Source organism: Vicugna pacos, unplaced genomic scaffold (assembly GCF_048564905.1).
Source record: "Vicugna pacos unplaced genomic scaffold, VicPac4 scaffold_104, whole genome shotgun sequence".
NCBI classification, from domain to species: domain Eukaryota; kingdom Metazoa; phylum Chordata; class Mammalia; order Artiodactyla; family Camelidae; genus Vicugna; species Vicugna pacos.
The window spans coordinates 3,502,034-3,517,825 of record NW_027328784.1 but is presented as its reverse complement, the minus strand read 5'-3'; the positions used below and the strand labels follow the sequence as shown (position 1 = coordinate 3,517,825).

The 15,792-nt window shown below is 47.5% G+C and overlaps 1 protein-coding gene across 3 annotated transcripts in view; it reads left to right on the top strand.

Annotated features, from left to right (window-relative positions):
* The first annotated feature begins 561 nt into the window (after positions 1 to 561).
* LOC140694796 (uncharacterized) overlaps positions 562 to 15,792 on the top strand; it is a 176,523-nt gene continuing 161,292 nt past the window's right edge. For 2 of the 3 annotated variants that reach the window (XR_012070435.1, XR_012070437.1), the window contains exon 1: positions 1,536 to 1,749. Coding sequence is in view for 1 of the 3 variants with exons in the window: in XM_072957857.1 (XP_072813958.1) it covers positions 802 to 994; positions 1,469 to 1,749; positions 2,276 to 2,354 (553 nt within the window). In the remaining 2 variants the exon portion in view is untranslated. Of the gene's footprint in view, positions 995 to 1,468; positions 1,750 to 2,275; positions 2,355 to 15,792 lie in introns of those variants that run through there. The other variant, XM_072957857.1, reaches the window with a different exon arrangement.

The following is a 15,792-nucleotide window of genomic DNA, read 5'->3' as shown; positions in this document are numbered from 1 at the left end:
ACCAGCCCTGAGCAGGGGTGAGGGATAGCATGTTATTATTTTATAAAAAAAATATATAAAAATGTTTTAAAACAGCACTGGGCACATAGGAGAGAGACAATCAATGCTTCCTGGCTTAAATCGAAAATGATGACTCAGTGAGTCTATGGCTGCTGTATTTGCTGAACTAGTTACTCCTTTGCTCCATTACACATTTATTTTAACTGAAAAAGAAATATATGCATATGGTTAAAAAAATTCAAACAGAGCAAAAAATACTCAAGTGAAAGAAGTTTTCCCTCATCCTCTGTTCTTACACGCCTCCCTGGAGATGCCAATGTTTACAATCCTTTGTGTGCTTTTCCAGATATGCTATGCAAGTTCCCACCAATGTATGTAAATTCCTTTAAAGTTTTACTTATTTTTAACTTTAAGGGATTTAAATCCTCAAGTGGCTTCTGCCACAGTAATAGAAAAGAAGAAATCTGACTCCATATTAGATCTGTTCCTTTGACTTTAACCCTGTGCTCTGTCTCCTAGGCTTCTTCTTGCTTGTAAAACAATGTTGCCTAGAGCCTAAAATATACAGGAGAGCCTATTCTGAAGGCTCTGACCTTTAAGGGTATTTAACACTTTTCCAATCATATAAAGATAACACGTTGCAGAATAGAAAATAACGTTTGTTTTGTTGGAGGTTTACAGGGATCTGACCCAGGGAGATAGCTGCAAGAACAAAGGATTCTAACAAGAAGGAATTCCTACACCAAGAAGTTTGCAAAAACCAAGCACATAGGAAAGCAGCCTGAATTGTGACTTGGGGAGATGGTTTTCCAGGACATTAGTTTGCCATCTAGGTCTACAGAAACTTGCTATTCCATGCCCCAACACTTGGTCTCCCAACTTACTGGCCTGTCCTGCACTGAGGAGAATGAATTTGGACTCAATAACACTTCTACCTACCTAGCAAGTTGGACACTGGGACTGAGGGCAGCTCTCCCACACACAGGGGCCTACGGTGAGCCCTTGATTATTCCCCGAGGTTGGGGTGTGGTTTACCCAGGAGGGATGGGGACTCTACACCAACACTCAGGCAGTCTGCTCCTTCTGGGGCTCTGACATTTTACCTCCCGCTCCCTGCCAGCCCAACATTTGGGACAATGGAGCTAAGGCAGAGATCGTGCCTGCCTGTTTCCCAGCGTGTAAAAGGGGAATATGTACTCTTCCCAAGGTAGTTCTGAGAAACAACACCTGCGGGTGCTTGGTTCCCTGAGCAACAGTAAACCTAGCTCCTTGTGGGGGCAACGGGTATGATACCCGTAGGGTTTCTGCAGAGACCTTAGCTGGAGGGCTGGGCCAGGGACGTAAAATATGAGCTGTGGGCAATGACTGGTAAGAGAAGGGTGTATAGGCAGGACTGCTGCCTCCTTCGGGGTGCCACAAGAGGTAAAACGCTTTCTCCCCATCTCTGTTACTCCCCTCCCAATTCCAGATAACTGCCTTCCCTCTGCTCCTCCTGTCCATGTGTCTCCCTCCACTTTTCCCCGCCTCCCCTCCTCCTCCCCTATTCTCCCTCCCTCGGTTCCCCTTCTCTCTCAGGACCCAGAGCGGATCGCTGGCCCTCCTGCGCATGCGCAGTTGCTGCCAGCTGGACCGCGGGTTGGAAGCTCCAGCTCCGAGCCGGGGATCGGCCCCAATGGCTTCTCAGCTCTGTCGCCCTGTAGGCCTTTGGCTACTGCCTGGGGCCGGGGCCTCTGGCTGTGGAAGTGCAAGGTGAGGGGATATCGGGAAAGGGGTGAGGCGGCTGCGGGAGGGCGGTCGGCGTGTCACAGCCCCCCAGGGCGCCAGTCAGCGTGTGTTCAGCTGGATTGCTCGGGCCAGACCCCTCTGCCCGCGCCACCTGCCCCGGCGCACCGGCCACAGCTGCCCAGGGCCAGGTGTGCCCCTGCCGCCTCTTGACCCAGCCGGGCTCCCCTCAGTCCGCGGCTGGCATCCGCTTCCCCTCTCCCGCCGGCGAGTCCTCCCCTCCCGGTCTTCCTCTCCTTGGCCGCCGACCCGTCCCCACCACTGGGCGGGCTGTGTCCCGGGCGGGCGGGGTCTGCACACCCGGACGGGGCGGGCGGCTTGGGCTGGGGCTGGGGCTGGCCTCCGAGCGGGGCTGCAGCCCGCGTCCCCCACCCCGCTCTCCCTGCCCCGCGACCCCGGGGCTGCCTTCCTCTCCCTTTCCCGATCCCTGAGGTCCAGATTAGCGGCGTGGGCGCTGCTCCCCAGGCTGAGAGCCCGTGGCTGTAACTCCCAGCTTCTCCTGGTGGAGTCGGGAAAAGGGAGCGGCAGTGCTGAGGGAGCTTCTGTCTCCTTGATCAGGATTTCTGCCCCAGGTAAGTACCTTGAACACTTTCAGGTGTTATGATGGCGGTGCTTGTTGATGTCACATGTTTTTATACTGAGAGGGATTACAGTGGTGAAAGCAGGGCTTGGTTCAGTTAAAAATGAGCTGAAGGCATGAGGCTGTCTCATCCTCCATCATTCACTCTCCCAGGGTGAAACGTGAGACCGTCGATCTTAAAAAGATACTTATAGTCCCTAACTAGTCCAGCCCAGCTACTGTGTGTTAACAGGAACAGCACAACCTGAGGCGTTGGAGACCCAGGGACATTGCACTCCTAAAGAGCTCCTGGCAAAATCTGGTTTGTTTTGTTTTTTTTTGTTTGTTTGTTTTACTTAAATTGTGGGACAGACTAGTAGTATAGAGGGAAAAATAATTGGCAAGAAGGATTTTTTCATATAACAGCTTTATTGTGATATTGTTCACACACCATGAAGTCCACCCACTTGAATGTTACAATTCAGCAGCTTTTAGCATATTCACATTTGTGCAACCATTATTATTCCAGAACGTTTTCATCACATCAGAAAGACCAGTTGAAATGCATGACCTATCCACCCCTTCCCAGTGGTGGTTCTAAAGAAGTTTCTTGGCTGTTCCTGACCATAAATTAACTTGTTACATTCCATGAAATATCTGGGAGGAATTCTAATCAGAATTGCAATGAATCTGTCTATCAAAGCAGGAAGAATTAATGTCTTTATGGCATAAACTTCTTCTACACATGAATATATCTGGGACCCTATCTTTTCATCTGTCCAGAGCCAGGCCTATGGGAAATCTTGGGTTTGTGAATGATGAGATTCAATACATCATTAGATGCAACTGTAGCCTTTCACTGAAGAGAAAAGTAACCTCGTAGAAGCCAAGTGATTCTCTGATGGTTAGAATGAGTGACCGCCAGTGCTGGAGTATTCGAGTGGACTTGGTGCTTGCAGAGTTCTCCACCACCTACAGCTAAGGGGATTACCGTGTTCTTTTACTTTTTTTTTTTATGGCGTTGCTTTTATTTTTACTTATTATATAAAATTATTTTTTATTGAAGTGTTGTAAATTTACCATGTTAGCTTCAGATGTACAGCAGAGATTCAGTTATAAGCTTATGCATATGTATATAAATGTTTTTCAGATTGTTTTTAGTACAACTCATTACAAGAAATTGAAAATAGTACCCTGTGCTATATAGTAGGTCCTTGTCATTTATTTTATATTTATTAATGTGTATCTGTTAATCCTCCCTTTCCTGCCTGCTAACAACAGTTGGCTTTCTATGTCCATGAGTCTATTTCTAGCAGCACCATTTTTGCTAGCAATATATGCTGGTTGGCTCTTTTCTGTTTCAGTAGTTCCATCTTATGTGTGGGCGTTTTTCTTCTGGTGGGCCTGTGTGTGGTTTGCACACGTGATAATAGAGATCTGTATTTGGGAGAACTCCAGGCCTCGTGTAGTCCCTCGTATGGAGCGCCCACTGAACTGATGCTTGAACTTGGAAAAAAACAGTAAATGTTGGAATTTCCACTATGGTTGAGACTTCCAGGTTTCTATAACCTCTTTAGCCCACCTAAATTTTGGCTGCACCCAATACTGGATAATTTGGTGGAACTTCATGGTATGGTGGTGTAGAGACAGGGCCTTGTATGCTTCTTCTCTTTCCTTTTTCTAACAATCATTTTCCTGGGCCTTCCAGGTACTCCCCCAGAAGGGCCCAGGGCTGGCTTGGTGTTGCACTGAGGCAATATTTGTTAATAAGTCCCTTTCCTCATCTCTTCTGAGCCTCCATTTCCTTCTCTGCACAATGAGGGCTTAGACTAGATAAGTGCTTTTCAGTTTCTTTTAAAGCCATGTTTCCTTTGAGAAACAGAAAATTCAAATCTCTCCTCCCATCACAACCCTTTAGATTTTGACACGTCCTCCAAGGAGTCACATAGCTCTTTGTGGTAAATTGACGTGATTGTGATTCCACATGGCACAGAAAAGACTCTTCAGAGATTTATTGCAGGGAGAGGGCAGGAAAGGGGCAGTATGTCACACTTTCTTGTGTGAGCACTGGAGCAAAGGCTTGGGTTTAAATACAGTGTCTGATGTGGCATCTCTCTAATCTTGCACAATGTGATAAACCTCTATCCCTAGTTTCTTAATGTGTCAAGTTGGGGTGGTAATGTTTTAAGGCTTTTGTGAAACATTATACACATAAGCCATTTGTGTCTCGGTAGATACAAGACCTGCTAGAGAGTCGGAATTTCTTTAAAAATACATATATATTGTCCACATCACTCTGTCTGTGTGTATTTTGAAGTTCCTGGAGGGTGAGGGTTGAGTGTAATGTCCATCGTGGGACAGGTGGCCCATGGGTCTGTGTGCCTCAGATTGCCCCCTCCTCCCCAGTCCTCTTCCTCTCAGTCCAGGATGAAGTTCCCTAGTAGATTTACACACAGGTCTTGTGGAAATGGCTTTTCATTTTATTGTTTCACCAAGGAGGGTTGCCATCATGATCTCTGTGGTCAGGTTTTGGTGACCTGAAGGCTATGCAATTGGGGATTTCTATTTTATAAAAAGAAAAAAAATTACAAATACAAAATTAGACCTAGGTTGGTGGCAGGGGCTTTTGAAAGTGGGGACCATTAGCTTTTTTAGCTTCAGGTGCAGTGGCCTCTGGCCACGAGGACACATCCTCATGCTCTGAATTTGGAGGGACCAGTGGGTTCAGTGGGAATATTTACTGAGTGCATCTCATGGGCTGCGCATTCTCTTATTTGTACTGTGTGTTCCTTATTTGAGATGGTGAGCTGATTTAAACTCAATAGCCTCTTTAAAATAATAGACTTTTTATTTTTAGATGTAATGTAGATTCCCATGTAGTTGTAAGAGATAATATGGAGAGGGCCTATGGACTCTTTGCCCAATTTTCTTTAATAGTTCCATCTTGCAAAGTTGGGGTACTATTCATTCGTGACTCACTAACCCTTTTAGGTTTGTGTTATTGCCCTCATTTCTATTTATGAATAAACTGGTGTTGAGAGAAGCACACAGGTCTGCCCAGGTCACCCACGTGGTTAGTGAAGATTTGGGTGGAACGTGGGCATGGCATTTCCAAGCAGTACCATTATGATGGTCTGTGGCAGGGAGCAGCATTCACTTTGCTTGTTTATTCATTCATTCAACAAACATTTATTGAATAAACTCTGTGGGTCAGATGCTTTCATAGGGTTATCTGATTCTTCAGCAGTATGGAGAATCAGGTAATGTTTTCTTTTTCTTTTTTTTTTTAATATGAGAAAAATATCTCTGAGAGGTTATAATCTCCCCAAAGGAAAAATAGCTCATAAATGAGGGATAGTACATTTGTACAGTTCCTTCTTCTTATGCAGGTGGTACCCTAGGCATTTTACATTTGCAAACTTCCATAATCCAGATATATTCTTGTAAGGCAAGAAGTTTTTTTTTTAATTGAAGTATAGTCAAGTTTACAATGTTGTGTCAATTGCAAGGTGGTTTTTTTTGAATTTTGAATGGAGAAAATATTTTTTGAGGGGGTTAATTAAGTTTATTTATTTGTTTCATTTTTCTAAAATGAGGTACTGAGGATTGAGCCTAGGTCCTTGAACATGCTAAGCACATGCTCTACCACTGAACTGTACCCTCCTCCCCAAAGCAAGTTTTCTTACCCATTATTCTGCACCTTAGGAGTTCAAATAAATTGGCGTTGAAATCCAGATATTTTGATCCTACTATGGTTCTTTGCATTATATCCTGCTGAGGGGTGGGGAAGCAGTTCCTTTATTCATTCATTTATTCAGCAGTTTTGAGCACCGACTTTGCATCAGGGCCTGCCTAGGTGCTTGGAAACAGAAAACAAGAAATGATCCTTTTCTGCAGGGGATGGAAGCCTAGACCAAAAGCTGGGTAATGTGATCTGAGCTTCAGTAGCCATGTGCAGATGCTGAGGACAAAATTATCCCCGATTTGCTTGGACTTCCCTTGCCTTCTGGCTGGTGCACATCAGGTCGCCGCATCCCAGTGAGGCCCGCAGCCCACAGCACAGTATGTACATCGATTTACCCTCCCTTCTCGGCAGGGCCTGCAACATGAACACCCCTGACTACGTGCAGTGCGCTGAGGACCACCAGACTCTCCCGATTGTGGTCCAACCTGTGGGGATCATCTTAGAGAATTTCTTTTGCATCTATAATGGAATCTCCTTGGTGAGCCAGATCAGACCGTGCGGCTCCCAGTGGGCACTCTGTATCTACTATAGGTATCTCTATGCGCCCGAGAATGGATGGAGTGACTTCCAGACCCACCGCAATGTCATGGGCCTTGTCACCATTACTGACTGCCTCTTGGCCAAGACCTTCTAGAAGCTCCACGCACAGAGGAGCTGTATGGCACCACGCTCTACGACTCTCAGCTCTTTGTCTTTATGCTGTATGGGGAGGTGGCCGAGCAGCCGCACACCGACGTGGCCTTCAATCTACGAGGACTGCGGGTGGTGGAGAAGAGGATCGAAGACTTCACTGAGTCACTCTTCATCTTGCCCAAGTCCAAGTGGCTGGATGGGGACCCCGAAAATTCTGGGGAGAAGACCCCCCTCCTCTACATCCTATTTGAGAAGGAGGACTTCGTGGGACTGGACACAGACAGCAGGCAAGTCAACCTGAAGGCCGGGCCACCCTGGCTGTGTGACAGATTGCTTCCTTACATCCAGAATGGGATCATCAAGGAGGAGGGCTTTCTTGTAGCCAAGGCGGGAAGGAGGTGTAGCCCGCCGGTTTTCAGACGTTTAAAACTAAATCCGCCTTTGTTTCAGAGAGATCCTTTTAGGGTTAGTGTGGACACTTACTCCCCCTTTTCAGCCAGGACACTTGGGGGGACCCCTGGAGTTGCTGTCCAATAGAGTAGCCACAGCTACTGATGTTAGTAGTGCTGGGAGGAGGCCGGTCTGAGCTGAGATGTGCTGTAAGTTAAATGCTCATCAGACGCTGAAACTTGTCTAGTAAAAAGAATATAAACTATCTTGTTACTTTCTATATTGATTACACGTCAAAATGATAGTATTTTACATACAGTAGAATAAGTAAGGTCTGTTCTTAAAATCAGTTGCTTGTTTTTTTTTTGTTACATTTTAAACGTGGCAACTGGGAAACGTTATTTACATGACTCTCATTTCATTCCTGTTGGACAGCCTGTCCTGGGACAGTTTCATCCCTTTGCTTATAAATGAGACTCTGAATCCCGAGACGCAGAATGAGGTGCTGGTTGAGCTCAGGGTGGAGCCGATGTCTCCTGCCTCCCAGGCCCAGCACCAGCACGGCTCAGGCCCTCTCCCCTGCCTGACAGCCACCATGCCAAGTTAGGACATCAGAAACACTGCCAGGGGCTTCCGAATTAGCTCCTTACGCAGGGAAAGGCGTGTCACGGTGTATGGGACACAGCAGGGAAAAATTCGTCCTCACTTTGCCCCTGTGATTAGGTCAAAGGCCCCACTCTGCCTTGGAAGTGCAGACGATCACTTCTGGGCTGCCTAACCCCTCACCCTCTACTATGTTTCCCTGTGTATCTTTCAAGCTGTCCCTCGGGCAGAAGAGGGTGAGACGTCTTTGCCGAGAGGTGGTCCCCCTTTACTGGGGAGAGTGAGGTGAGCTGTGTCCCCCCGGCCTACGGCCTCGGGCCTTGAGTCTGGAGAGCGCTCATGGCGGTCCCACAGGTGACGGTCGGAGGACATGGCACGTGCTGCCGGGCCCGCTGTGCAGGAGGGGCTCTGTGATTCTCTGTGATTCTAAGGTCAGATTCTACTTTCTTGTTGTTGGTAAGATGGAGGAGAAGATGCCAGAGAATTGATAAAAAGAAAATCCACACCAGTCCTGTGAATGACAGACACAGGGGATCCGTGTCCCACCTGCGTGTGGTGCCTGGCGGGCTCTGGAATAATTTTCACTTCCTCCCCGGACATTCCTCTATGGCTTAAGGAAGGGGAGAGGCATGTCGTGGCCATGATCTGTACTTGTCCTCACAGGGCCCTGTGATCTACATGCCCACACTACACTTCTGCTCCTTGGAGATGAGGTGTCAGGTTTAGGAAACAGGGCACTGCTGAGGGCATAGCTGCCAGAACCGTGCTACACCAAGGCTGGCTCCGTTCACCTCACCTGTCACCTCCTGTTGAGTCCTAAGGCGTCATTCAAGGTAGGTGCATCGGTGCAATGAAAGCAGGGACCTCCTTCACCCCCTGGACAGACTGGTGGGTGATCAGTGGAAGCCTGGAGCCCTGCCCCAGCCCCACGCCAGTGCCTCCTATTTTGTCATAGGAGGCACTGGTGACATTTTTGCTCAGCAACTGCTTGGCTCTGATTCTGCAGAGCCAACAGAGAATGCCAGCTTGTTTTTGCCTTTTGAAGTCTGCCCTTGGGATTTGGCGGAGTAGCTGGATGTGTGCTTAGCCCATAGTGGTTGACACTGTCACCATTGTTTACCCAGAACCTTGTGTACCAGGCATGGCTGCCGGCATCAAAATACAGCAGCGCATTAAACCTCCCTCCTGGTGGGTCTGTCTGTTCTGGTACCATAAGGGCTCAGCCAGCATCTGAACGTCAGTGAGATAACGTGGCCAATGAGCTCGGGTCAAGCACGTTCTCCGCCAGTGACTTTTACTCCATTGTTGCTTTTACTATTACACAGTCATTAATTTTTTAAACAATGCTTTGGTTCAGGAGCAGAACCTAATTCTCCCCTGTTCCTCTTGGTGGGAGTGAGTAAAGTTGTCCAGCTTGAAATGCGACCACATTTTGTAGCTCAAAAGCTGTCTACACGCATCTAGGTGAAGTTTTGGTTTGGGGCGCTGACCACGTTGGGGTCCCCCGGCAGCATCGCTCCCCTCAGGCCCCTGCCTTCCCTGGATCAGGATGTGAGGGTGGGTCTCACCGTCCCTGCGTCCCTGTCCTCATCACACTGACGTAATTTCTTGTAAATGCTGTCAAAGTCATTTTTGTTCTCGTGTGTTTCTAATTTTGGCTGTTCCTCTATTCCTTTTTCTATTTTCCTTTTTCCCTTATACCACCCCGTGAGCATGTTGTTGGGTCTGAAAATGTGGGCTGTGCACACCCTGCATTGGAATAGCCAGATCGCCCTCTGTGCCGTCTCCATCGCTATAAAAAGCAAAAACTTAACAGTTGCCATGATTCGTATATTATCCTAGTCAACTTATTTTCTACTTTTTTGGAATTTTTGCTATGTTAGCACATCACCCACTGGAGTTTGATATCTGTTAAAGTCCTTGCTTTGAGGAACCTGTTAGTTCGTCCTTATATTTGGTAACAAATGCTCTCTTACTAATTTTGTTTATTTGTTTTGAAGAAGTGAGATGCGAATTGATTTAGGCGGCTGCTGAGGGATTTTTTTCATGGAGTATTTAAACTTGGAAAGTCAAATTCTGCAGCACCTTGCTTGATTCTGGCTTTTACACAAACGTGCTCGGCACGAGGTTCCTGGCTGTCGCTGTGTGACGTGCGTGACGGCGCTTCCTGGCCGGCGGTCACTGGTGAGGAAGTGGCCGGCTCGGGGGTGAGCAGCTGCAGGGGACGCTGTTGGAGGAAGCAGTCACCGGTTTTTTGTTTTTTGGGTTTTTTTTTGCATTCACCTTCCCAGTGCCATTTACTTTACTTTGCATTCATAGAGGGGCAGGAGTGGGCCTAAAACCATGCCACTCTTTTGTTCCCTTTATGAGGCTGGTTTTTCTAAGTATCAGGAAAACATTGCCTTGTCCTAAGTAACTGGTTCACTTGGATCTGGTGGACACAGGGACCGCTAAAGGGGACCGTAGCTTCCTCTCTGCTTCAGCCAGTGGGCATTCAGAGCCAGCTCTGTGGTTTGCCTCAGCAGCCGTGCAGGCCTCCCTGCACCGGCCTTTACTTTTACCCCTTTTTGGCAGTAAATAGCTGACTCTGTGTCTGTTGCAGTTGATGTCCACCACTGACGGCCGTGTGGTTATTTTGCGGTAGTGAGTCTCCAACACCCCTGTCAGCCGTGAAGGGACCTTGCATTCTCACCCCGACCCTGGTTCATCTCACCCAGGGAAAGGGCTTGGCCACCACCGTCATGCTGGACATGAGGCCTTGTTTCTCCTTTCATGCTCTGGTCCAAATGTGGACACTTCATCCTTCACTGACTTGGTCTCGCCTGAGACAGTCCAGACTTTCTGAAAGAGTCCATCACATTCTGGGGGGGAACAGAACAGAAGTAAGAGTCGCAAGTAGGAGTCTAGGCTGTCTGGGTTGGCAAATGCAGGCTGGGATCTGTGATGGCCGGTCTGTGCCCTGGAAACTGGCCTTTCCCGTGGCTCCCGAGAGAAAAGGGGTCGGAGCGAGAACAGACTTGCCTGGGTTCCTACCATCCTCATCTGCTCACTGACAGGAGTGTCAGCTAACTAGGAGCTCCCCCAGACCTCGGGCCCTTCAAACCTCAGATCACGGGAGATCCTTGAGTCCTTTTTCTGGTCCTTCTTCGTGAGAATCCAGTGCCTTCTGAGGTGACTGGCAGCAGGAGATGCCTCCCCCTCCAGGGAACTCCCTTCGGAGGACTGTGACTCAGTGCACCTTGCTGTGAGCTTGTGGGTTTCCATCGTGCTCCCTGCAGAACCAGACTTGAGACTGGCTTAGCGACAGAAATAACAAGACTGATTCCAGGGCAGGGCCAGGTGGAGGGAACAGTGGAAATTGAATGTGACCTCAAACACCTAGGTGGGTGCTGGGGCTGTTACTAAAATGGGGAGCCTGGGAGGTACCTGCCAGGAATCGAAGTCTAGAGTAAATGGTGGACATAAGGCCTTTTTTTTTGACATATGGCATTTTTAAGATGCCATTTGTCATCCAAGTTAGGACTTCCAAGAGGCACTCGTGTCTATGAGCCTGGGGCTCAGGTGAAGGAGCCGGACTAGAGATACACATTGGGATTCGTCATTCTTAGCTGGTGTTCACAGCCGTGCAAGTGGATCAGCTCATCTCAAGAGGTGCAGACTGTGTCTGAGGGGGGGCAGGGCTGTGCCTGGTTTGGAAGAAAGCCCGGACCATGCAGCTTTGGTGTGTCAGTCAGCGGCGTTTGTGATTTTCAGAGCAATGGCATTTATCCTTAAGGTTCTGGGGGGTGGGCAGGGCCACACAGGAAGAAATCTGAAGAGAGGGTTTTGGCCACGTGTGCGCGTCTTGGGACGATCCAGAAGCTGCAGGGTCCAGAAGGGGAAACTCCTCAGAAGCTGGAGTCGGAGTGGGGAGTTGGGAGAATGTAGTCACACTCTCCTGTGATGAAGGGAGGGAGGCCTAGGGAGTCCGCACCCTAGCGGACTCTCTTTCCCACGAACAAAAGGCAATCAGACAGAAGATTTGAGGTAAGAAGGGATGGGCGTTGGGAGAGGAGCCAACCTGGAGAACGGTGGTTGAACAATTCTTGAATAGTCTCCCTGAAACATAGAGTTAAAAAAACCCAGACTCTTAAGAATATTGATAGTGACTGGGGAGGAGGCAGTTGTTTTTCTGACCTCCTAAGGGTAAGGTATGTATCCGGGGATATACAGAAGAATCGGGCAGTCTGTTCCTGGGGCTTCACCCTTACCAGGGGGAACAGTGCAAGTTTAAAGGGGGAGAAGGGCAGCGGAGGGAAACTAGCCAGGCCCCGTGTCACGTACCAGTCGGCCGCCCTACTTGCGTGTTGCATTCACATCCATGCCTCCCAAGTGGGCGGTGGCAGCCCCGTTTTGAAGATTGGGAAGCCTCCTCAGAGGTTTAAGGAATTGGTTCATTTAGCAGCTAGTAAATGCTGTAGCAGGATTCCAGCAGGGCCTTGTCAGACTTCAAGGGCATGTTCTCTCTACTAATTCCGGTTGTACCTGAAATGGTGAAGTGAGTCAGTTTCGGAGCCTTTCAGAGAAAGTACGCTTTAAGTGCCTCAGGACTGTTGCACAAAGCTCAGTGTTCTTTCATGGTTCGGAACCACCGCAGTGCTTTTTGCCCCACAGATGTAAGGTCTTACTCCTTTGACGATGGCGTGGTTGTAAATGACATACAGGTGCAAAACCACACTTAGCAGCTTCTGAAGGGAAACTCTCCTGTTCTCCCTTGATCGGCTTTCTTCCACGGGATGTAACTGTGCTGCAGCTAAGGCCTGAGCTTTCCGTATGGAGTGAGGGTTTGATATCCAAATTTAGCATAAAACAGTCAGATGGAGAAAATCGAAGATGACAATATATTTTGGGGTTTCATTAGACAAGACATACTATCTGTTAATGGCTCATAAAGCTAATGAAATTGAGTACAGAACATTACATTTCTTACTTTCTACTGAGAGCTGTCTTCCAACATAAGGTTCTCTGCTTTGGAACTTCAGCTCAGCCACTAGGGCGCCTGTCATTGTGTTGGTGTGATTGCATTTACACAGTGCATGTAATCTGGGCTTCCTTAGCCCCAAACACTCCAGTGCAGAATCATAGGCTGTAGCCATCACTTTGTTATACAAATACTTCTAAAACTATATGATACCAAAAAAAATAAATAAATAAAAATAAAGAGAGAGAGGGAGATTGCCTTTATCAAAGTTCCTTTGGATTTTAACTGCAAAGTGTTGTTGAGCAGCTCTGGTTTCCTTTGGATATGAATATATACATTTCTTTGCATGTAACTTGGATTTCAGGCTTGAACACCAAGCTCTTGTTTTCCATGAGCCACAAAAATCATAGCCAAATGACACACGTATGAAACAGTTTATTCTTTTTATCTGAGACAGAATCCTTGAATTTGGGACTTGAGCTGCGACTTTCCTGTTTGCTCTTCCCACCCCTCTTGTCACCTCACTCCTTTTTCCCACGTGGCCTCCAAGAGGTCATGGTCTCATAAGAGCAGGTGGACAAATACCAGTTGGTCGCCAAGCAGTGCTGCTGTAGATGGAGCCCAGCCAAGAGCTAAAGGACATCATCAGGGAGGACTTCCTGGAAGAAATTGGCTCTACATTCAGTTCTGGGGACAGAGTAAGAGTCAGCCAGGGGAAGGAATCAAGAGGGTGACTCAGGTGGCAGGAGCAGCCCGGGTAGAGGCCTGGAGGCTTGTGGGGTGGGGACTCGGGGAGACTGCCCTGTGTGGTCCAGGGTGGTGGGTGACCCTGCTTTGAAGGACACTGGAGAGGGCCTAGGGGTGGAGGGCTTTGGAGGAGCTTGGTTTTTACTAGAACTGACACAGAAGAGGCAGTGAAGGGTGTCAGCAGGAAGTGACCCTTAGGAGAGCAGCTCTGCCTGTCCTTTTGAGTCCCACCCCTTCATTCTTTTATTCACAACACACGCAATTCTGAGTGTCTAGGGGAGAGGGGGTGGACCCACAGTAGTAAGCAAAATGTACTTGCTTCTTGAGAGCTTAGCAGTGTCAGAAGTTGACTTAGATTAAAATGTTTTATTAACACAGCAGGGCACCTAATCCAAAGTGCGGAGGTTGGAGGGAAGGAAGACTTCCTTGACAAACAGTTAAAATGAGCCTGGAGGCTAGTGGGAAGTAGCAGCAGGTCACGGGGCCCCTGAGGTCACTGGGGACCTGGTACTGAGGTGAGGATGGACAAGCAGGGTCGGGGGTGGGGCTAGAACTCTACCAGGGAGCCTCTGATGGGTTTGAAGTGGGGGAGATGTAATCAAATTTGTGCTTTGGGAAGGCTGCCTTGGCTGTGTGTGTGTGTGTGTGTGTGTGTGTAGCGGGGAAGAGGGGGAGGGTGTCACCAACTGGGAGGGTCATTAGAAGACCATTCACAGGCTCGGAGGCCACCAGTGGGAGAGGGGCGTCGGGACTGCTTGGGGACCGCAGGGGCAGAGTGGATGCCGGGTTTCCTTGTGTGGAGGGCTTGTTAGCGGGGTCGCTCTAGCGACACCTTGTGGCTGGAAGTAAACAGATGGAGGCCGCCAGGTGGACTTACCTCTTCTCTCCTTCCCTGCCTTGTGTGATGATCTTAGCTCTGCCAACATATGGAACAGAAGAGCTAAGTTCCAGAGTAGCCCAGGACTTTGCTGGGCTCGTTCAAGTGAGAGCAGATAGGATTTAGGCTTGTGTTGAGATCTGTAAGTTAACTTAGCTAGAAACGTCCTGTCTTTTGGATTTTCATAGGGGTAGTAATTCTTGATAAAGATTGCTTTCTTGGTGAGAGGAAATTTAATACAACTGATGTCTTTCTCAAAAAATATCTTATCTTTTAAGAAATTTAATATTCAAAATAATAGGAATATTTTAAAATGATAAACTAAGGCTTTCGTGTAGTTTCTTTGGTTTCTGAGTTGATGTGTAGGTAGACCCTTTGCATTACATAATAGCACATCTTTGACAGTATTTAAAGAGCTGTTAGTGAGCGCCCCCAATTTGAAAGCATCATTAAAGCTTGCTCTGAAATAGTGAAGTCATATAGGTCTTGTTTGCAGAAGCCAGATATTTGGTTTATAATCTGCAGCATAGCTCCCTTTATAAAATAATAATAGATTCAAAATTAACAAAGTGGAAAATAATTGATTTTTTTTAAAAAATGAAACATAAACTTTCTTGTGCTATTGTTGCAACTGGAAATTTTGAAAAGAAAAATCCTATTGTAATATCATCTAAGTGAAATACATATATGTCTGTCACATTTGAATAGTAACTGCACAGTGGTTTTTGAAGTCAGGATCATTCCAGCTCAGATACTGGCAGTGATGGTTGCTGGTTTTCAATGGAAGAGCCTAAATTTGCTTTCTTAGCTTTATTCTTTTCTTTTCTTATATTTTCTTTTCTTTTCTTTTCTTCTCTTTTCTTTTCTTTTCTCTCTCTCTCTTTTTTTTTTTTTTTGGGGGGGGGGTAGTGCGAGGGTTGAGTAGTGCTGTGCCAGCATGATTTGGGGGCAATTTGTGGGCAGATGTCGTGCAGCAGCAGTGAGATATTTCCATGCATTTTACTTTCCGGACATCACCAGGGAACATGTGTGGTTTGTGCCTGCAGGATGGGATGCTGCAGGACTCCCTGGTCCATCAATGTTATGTCTTGGAGCTGCTCCGGTCAGTGAATGATTTTCTGTGGCTTGGAGCTAATGTGGTCTGATGCAGATGATCAGATGTGTAACTAAAGTACTGTTACTTGAAATAAGAGAAAAGCTAGCAAAAATGTCTCTAAAATACAGGATGAGGGAGGAGAATTGGCTGAGCTGCTTGCAGTGGGGAATATTCTCAGGTGACTCCCTCACTGTGTCTCCTGTCACTATCCCCCACAGCCCTGCATGGCAGTCCTACTGAAGCAACCATGCACTTTCTCAGAAACGCGCTGAATTTCCTTGTGCCTCTGATTGTTCACTTTTTTTTTTGAAAGCACATCTTGCCCTTTGCTTAAATGCCATCCCTGCTAGCCACCACTTACACTCATTCTTCTGGACCTCATCCATATATAGCTGCTGAA